The sequence below is a fragment of the Equus przewalskii genome, chromosome 18 (genome assembly GCF_037783145.1).
Source record: "Equus przewalskii isolate Varuska chromosome 18, EquPr2, whole genome shotgun sequence".
Classification (NCBI taxonomy): domain Eukaryota; kingdom Metazoa; phylum Chordata; class Mammalia; order Perissodactyla; family Equidae; genus Equus; species Equus przewalskii.
This window is the reverse complement of record NC_091848.1, coordinates 49881883-49888094: the sequence shown is the minus strand read 5'-3', so window position 1 is coordinate 49888094 and position 6212 is coordinate 49881883. Positions and strand designations below refer to the sequence as shown.

Here is a 6212-nt window from a genome sequence, read left to right as displayed (position 1 = left end):
TGAGTTTCTCAGAGCATTGTCCAGAACATCTATATAAAAATAAGCAGGGGATGCTTGTGAAAATGCAGATTCCTGGGCTGCACTCCAAATATTGTGATTCAGGAATATGCGTGTTAAACCAGTGCCACATAACACACTTGTGAACACTAACCTTTAAGAATTTCTGATATTGAGACACTGGAGTGGGGATTGAGAGCTGGAGCTTGTTGCCCATTGGCCCTAGATTGGACAGAGGGACTCACATTGGTGGGATAAGGGATGGTGAGAAAGAAAGTAGGCACCCAATCTCCAGTGGGATGATGTGCAGATGGTACCTGGTATATAATGTAGTAAGTGTTCAAAAGTGCCAGTCCCCTCTTCTCTGTCACGCCTCAAAGAAAACAACCGACAGCTGAGCACACCTGGGGGTTTCTCACTGTTTCCTCCTTGGTTTAGTATATTTTATTTTGTTTCCTGTGCCCTCACTTGTGAGGAGATCCCTGGATTCTCTCCAGAAAGATAGGAGATCCCTCCTAGTTTAATTCATACCTTCATTTCATTATTTCTTTTAGATCAGATTTATATTGATAAAAATTCAAATACCAGAGAATGGAAGCTTGTGGGATTTTTCTTCTCACATTACACGAACCTTTAAGAGCTTATTGGTTTCAGATGAAAACTCTAGAAGCCTCCATCACCACATTTCCTGTTTGTAACTGAACAAAGTACACACAAAAGATTTTAAGAAACAGAAAAGAGAAAGAACTGAGGTACAGACAAAGAGAGGCTTTACTGCCACGCTGTTTCTCACATGACAGAGCAACATCACTTAGAATAAAGTTGGCGGGAGTATTTTTAATCCATACACTTGCCTTATGATTACATGAAGATTTCTTTGAGAAAAGAAGCATGTCAGGTAAGTGGCATTTTAAATTCTTTTGCTCCATTCCTATGCCTAAAAATTCATTTAATAGTTTCCAAGTCTCTAACAAAAAGACACTTAAGATGTGGAAAGTAAATCAATTTACACAATTATTTTTAAAATGTGAGATGAACTTTAATATAATTAGAATGCATTTTCAAATATGTCAATGAGAATAAGTTGACTATTTTCCCTTAAAACAAAAAAATTGGTCAATATTTTGTAATATTAAGCTAGTTGTAGCTGTTCAGTAAGTGTTCATTGATAATTATGCTGTTTAAAGTACTTGTTATTTTTAAAGAAACTTTCATTGACCGTGCATATTCCTCTTTAGTTTAGTTATAAAGCAGTTTAGGAGTAACCGCATTCTAATTCCGTAGAGTTTGGGAACCATATTATCTTCCTAGAAATCAATCCAATTGTCAGCATTCAGAGAGATGATAATTTTGCAAAGGCCGCTGGAAATGCATAGACTACGAGGGTTGAGTCCACATCCATTAGCTGAGTGTCTGTTGCACGTCGTGATGGTTCATTCCTCTTTTATTCTTTTACGTACTTTTTATTTCTTTAAAACCCATCTTTTTGTTGTAAGAGAAAATATGCCTATTATATAATGTGGGAGAACCGCGAGATATATGGGTAAAAGAAAAAGTTTACATAGTTCCCATCACCTTAAAAAACACAAGATATTATGTTGTATTTCCTTCCAACTTTTATTTCTATACATTCCACTTGGTTAGCTTTTCATAAATTAAATAATAATATACATAAAATCATATATCCTTTTTTCACTAACATAGCATAACCATTTCCCTTCTTATGATAACTTCTGGCTAATCACTTTAAATGAATGCACAAAATGTCGTTTATTGAGTTAATTATAGTTTACTTAGTTACTTGTTTATTGCTGGACATTTATATTGTATACAATTTTTTAATACTTTAAATGACAGAAAGATGAACAACTCTATAGCTTTTTTATATTGAGTTATTTCCTTAGAAAAGATTTTTAGAATTGAAATTACTGAATAAGAGGTTATGCATATTTTGTCTCATTATTGCCAAACTGCTTTCCAAAGCTGAAGCCAATTCACACTCATCTCATCCTAGCAGTGTTTCTCCTTAAGAGGCTTGTATCATTTGAGAAAATCTTTGCTAATTTGATAAACACAAGGTGCTAACCCATTGTTTAATGTGCATTACTTTGATTGTAATGAACTTGAACATTTTTGCATGGATTTTTAAACTGTTTATAATTCTATCACTTGTGAGTTGTCTGATTACATCTTTTGCTTAATTGTTTTGCTTATAGTACTTTTATCAATTTGTATGTCATTATAAAGATATTACACATTATAATTTCCATGAATTAGCTTCCCAGTGTTTTGTTTGCTGGATTTTAGAATCAATTGATTGGATTAATCACACAGGGAACATAAGCTGACGTATGATTTTCACACCTTTCCTTATCTTTTCCAGGTTCTTAGATTAGCAAAGAACAAAAACAATTGTTCCAGGTTCTCTAGTGCCCTGCAAAAAGTAGACACAGCAACGCGCTATGAACAATCACTGTGAACTGATGGTGGTAGGGAACTCGGGAAGGGTGACAAGGCCAAAGGCAGTGAATATGACATTCAACTATTTCCAGGATTCATTCATTCTAATTATATAAAGGATATGATCAAATTTCCTCCATAACATTTTGTAGGTTAGATTTTCCCTTCAGATGTAGGACAGGAGCTCCTCTATGGTCAATTAAGACCTTCTACAACTCTACAGAAGAGGTAAAAGTGTAATGTAGTTGCCAAGAAAACCTCATAAATCTTAAAAGGAAAAAAAACATCCCAAAACCAAAACCCAAGAAAACCTTAATGTGAAAGAAGAGAACCAGATGATAATATTTTTTGCATTTAGATAGTTGAAGTAAAAACAACGTGAATACAATGAAAAGGTGAAATTATCCCAGTTAAATAAGACAGTGTAAAAAAAAACCCAGATCTTTCCTTTTCTCCTACTTCTATGCCTTGTAGTCTCTGCATCAACAAATGTGCCAGTGTCATAATTCCTCCTGTGTTTCTGCACTCACATAAAATCAATACTGGCTGAATCAAATGGTGAAAACAATTTCTTCGGGCTACTGTTAATTTAGTTTAAACAATGATCCACAATTTAGTTACACATTGCTGTTTTTGGAAAAAAAGGATTTTCATTGTCTTTGCTCAGTTTTGTCATCCCTTGAGCCTCAATCACCTTTTTGGGAACAATGAAACCCTTCTTTTAGAGACTGGTTAGAACGAATTTATGAATCATCTTTGAAACTCAGATGTTCTTTAAAGATAGGTCAGAGGCAATGTTTTATCATTTAATTTAGGGAATGTTTGGCAACAATTTTAAGGAAAGTCATTCTAAGAAAGATGGTCACTTTTAGGTCACAGCTGTGAAAATTATGTCCACAAATTGCTAGTTAATAGTAAATATCATTATTGGACACTTTTCCAGGTACTTTTCATTTAATTTTCTCAGCATTCCTGAATTAAAAAGAAGAGAAAGCAAATGAACGGGTCTTTTAAAAACATTAAAGAAACATCATAGTTAACGTATTTTGTTGGATGAGTTTCCCCACATCCATGCCATCTTCAGAGGGTCTTACCAAGATGCTTCTCCAATAGGAACAGTAAGTCTATATTTAAAATGGAGCAGCCAAATACAGATATAGGGAGGTTCACCTACAGCAAGGCTTCTGGTAGCACTTCAGTCCCTGTAGGATTTCTGAAGTTTACCAATCCCAGTTGAAGTTTAATTACAAAAGTGACAAGGAGTCTAGTACTTGAGGAACCATAGCATCCTGTCTTAAATTTACCCTCCACCTCACTCCCATATGGATGGTTTCCTCGGTTAAACTCAGCAAGTATTGGTTACGAGTAAGCCTGATGTAATCAGAACGAGGGGACCTTGATGTCTCACAGATGGGATCTAAACTCCAGTTTTACGGTTGGATTAGTGAGGTTCAGTGATTTGCAGAAAGTCACACAGTGACTAAGTGACTTCACTCACTCTCTTTCTCCGCACTCTTTGAAACAGACATTCCAATGTCCCGTACTGCTATTGTCCCACTCCCCTCACGGCCCCTCCACAATATAAACTATTCAGCTCTCAAATGACCGCTGTTCATAATAGACACTCATTTAAGGTTGACATTTTCAAATTCTGCCTTAGAACCAATGTCTTGTTTACTTGAAAGCCTGGGACTGGATTTGAGAATCCCATCCAGTGCTCCTGTGTATGACTGTAATGCCTTCATTGATGGGGTGATGGAGGTGGAGTGGTGGCGGGGCCTGTGTGGATAGTGACAACGTGCTACATTCAGAGAGTCACCAAGAAAGTGCCTAGTTTGGCACCAAACCATCACTACAGTAAGAAAAACTCGTTTTATGAGTGGAAGCCATGAGGGTTGTTATATCAGAACTTTTAGTTTGAACTTTCTGGTATGCCTAAAATAGATACACACATTCACGCAAATGCAAAGAATGCAAAGAAGAAAGAATACAAATGCAAAGAAGAAATGGTCTCTACTCTGACAGAGTTTAGAATCCAAGAAAGAGAAACCATCAGGAAAAGCCATATCCTATATACTCTAAACTCATACATTTGTCTCAGTTAGAGACCCCCTGAAGGAGAAACAATTAAGGCATTATATTTATTGCTTTTCTACTGTTAATTGTTTAAGTAAAGGCTGCTGTACGAATTAAACCTGCCGGAAGAAAGACATCACATTTGCTTAGCTGAATTTCCTTCCAGAGCACATGTAATTGTGAATTCCAAATGCTGTCCAAGTACCGCTGGCTTTAAGGGAGTCAGAGGTCTTATAATTAAACTTAGTACTGTTAGCTCCCGCTGGTTGAAAGCTAGATGGAAACTTGAATCACAGTTTTTCCAGCTGACATTGCCCCACTAATAACTTCTTGAGGCCTTTGGCTTTTTAACAGTGTAAATAGATAAATTCAAATTGTGTGGGCGTTCTTTTTCAAATGATAAAAACTCTGTAGATGAAAGTAATTACAATTAGTGAGTAATGATACTGAAGACTGCATTTGTTGGGCAGGAATCTTTAAGCACTTTGTGCATCCACTATTATAAGAGGCACTGTGTACTGAGCAGATACACACATGGGTCTGGAGATTTTCATACTGTGTACAGAAAATAACTGCAAAAGGGGAGGTGTGAAGTGTGTGTGTGTGAAAACTTATACAGATCTACCATTCAAGTGGAAAATCTCCACCCTTTAGCCACTCAGTCTCTTCTCTTCTCATTTATGTTTTATTTTTCAGAATGGGGGCATTCATTGTTGGCAGTCAAAAAATCATGAAAGTTATCAAGAATGTCATGGGATACAAAGCTTCTAAATAAAATTCTTCTTATTTAAAACTCAGATCACATTACAAAAGGAAAGATATATTGGAAAACAGAAGGGTTATATAGAAATTACAGACTCTTAAAATCAGAAGAAAACTGGAGATCTTGCTAAACCAACACCATGCATTAGAATTTAGCCCGTGTTTTAGAAGGCCTCCAATTGGTTATGTGAAACAAATTTACTGTTACAGCAAATAACAAAACCCAGGCCCAGAGGAATGTACAGTGTGGTCCAAATTCTTGTCTTAGTGTTGCTGATATATTTCATGAAAATTATTAGGACTTTCCTCAAAGCCTTTATGTAAGATGTAGGCTCATGATATTGACTTGGTTGTTTCTTTGCAGCTGAGGGCAAAATGATCTTCTTGTAGCAGTTAATGGCCTAATACAAATTTTTCAATGCTCCCTTTAATTAAAAAGGAGAAAGGGAAACTTTTCATTTAAATACAATTTTGTGCAAATAATAGGATAATTTATAGCTGGAATCAGTGTAATATTTAAAGTAAGATTAGGGCTTTCTGCTTACTGCCTTAAAGTATACCTTTTTATGTTGTGCTATATTTTATTTACCCAAACCACAACTATTTATTGAAAATATACTAAATACTAGATGCTGTGAGAAATGGAAAGAAAAAAAACACTAAGTAGGATAGAGATTGAGTTCATTAGTTCTCTCAAGGATAAGGTCTAGAGATTTGTTACTGTTTTCTACGTATTTATTTGCTGTCTTATCCCTTCCCCAGAAAGAGAGGTATTAGAAATACATAGAACAGCATAAGGGCCAACCAAATAAATGAAGACTAAGGGAAAATAAGGAACAAAGGATACGATCAGTTCACAAAAATGAGTATCATATAATCCTGGAGATTTGCTTAAGACAGATTGTGTGTCAAATGAC

At 35.6% G+C, this 6212-nt stretch overlaps 1 protein-coding gene across 1 annotated transcript in view; it reads left to right on the top strand.

Annotated features, from left to right (window-relative positions):
* Positions 1-428: 428 nt before the first annotated feature.
* Positions 429-6212, top strand: part of TRAT1 (T cell receptor associated transmembrane adaptor 1) — a 33961-nt gene continuing 28177 nt past the window's right edge. Inside the window, exon 1 of the mRNA XM_008530847.2 lies at positions 429-895. Coding sequence (XP_008529069.1) covers positions 889-895 — 7 coding nt within the window. The 5' untranslated portion in view covers positions 429-888. The remainder of the gene's footprint in view (positions 896-6212) is intronic.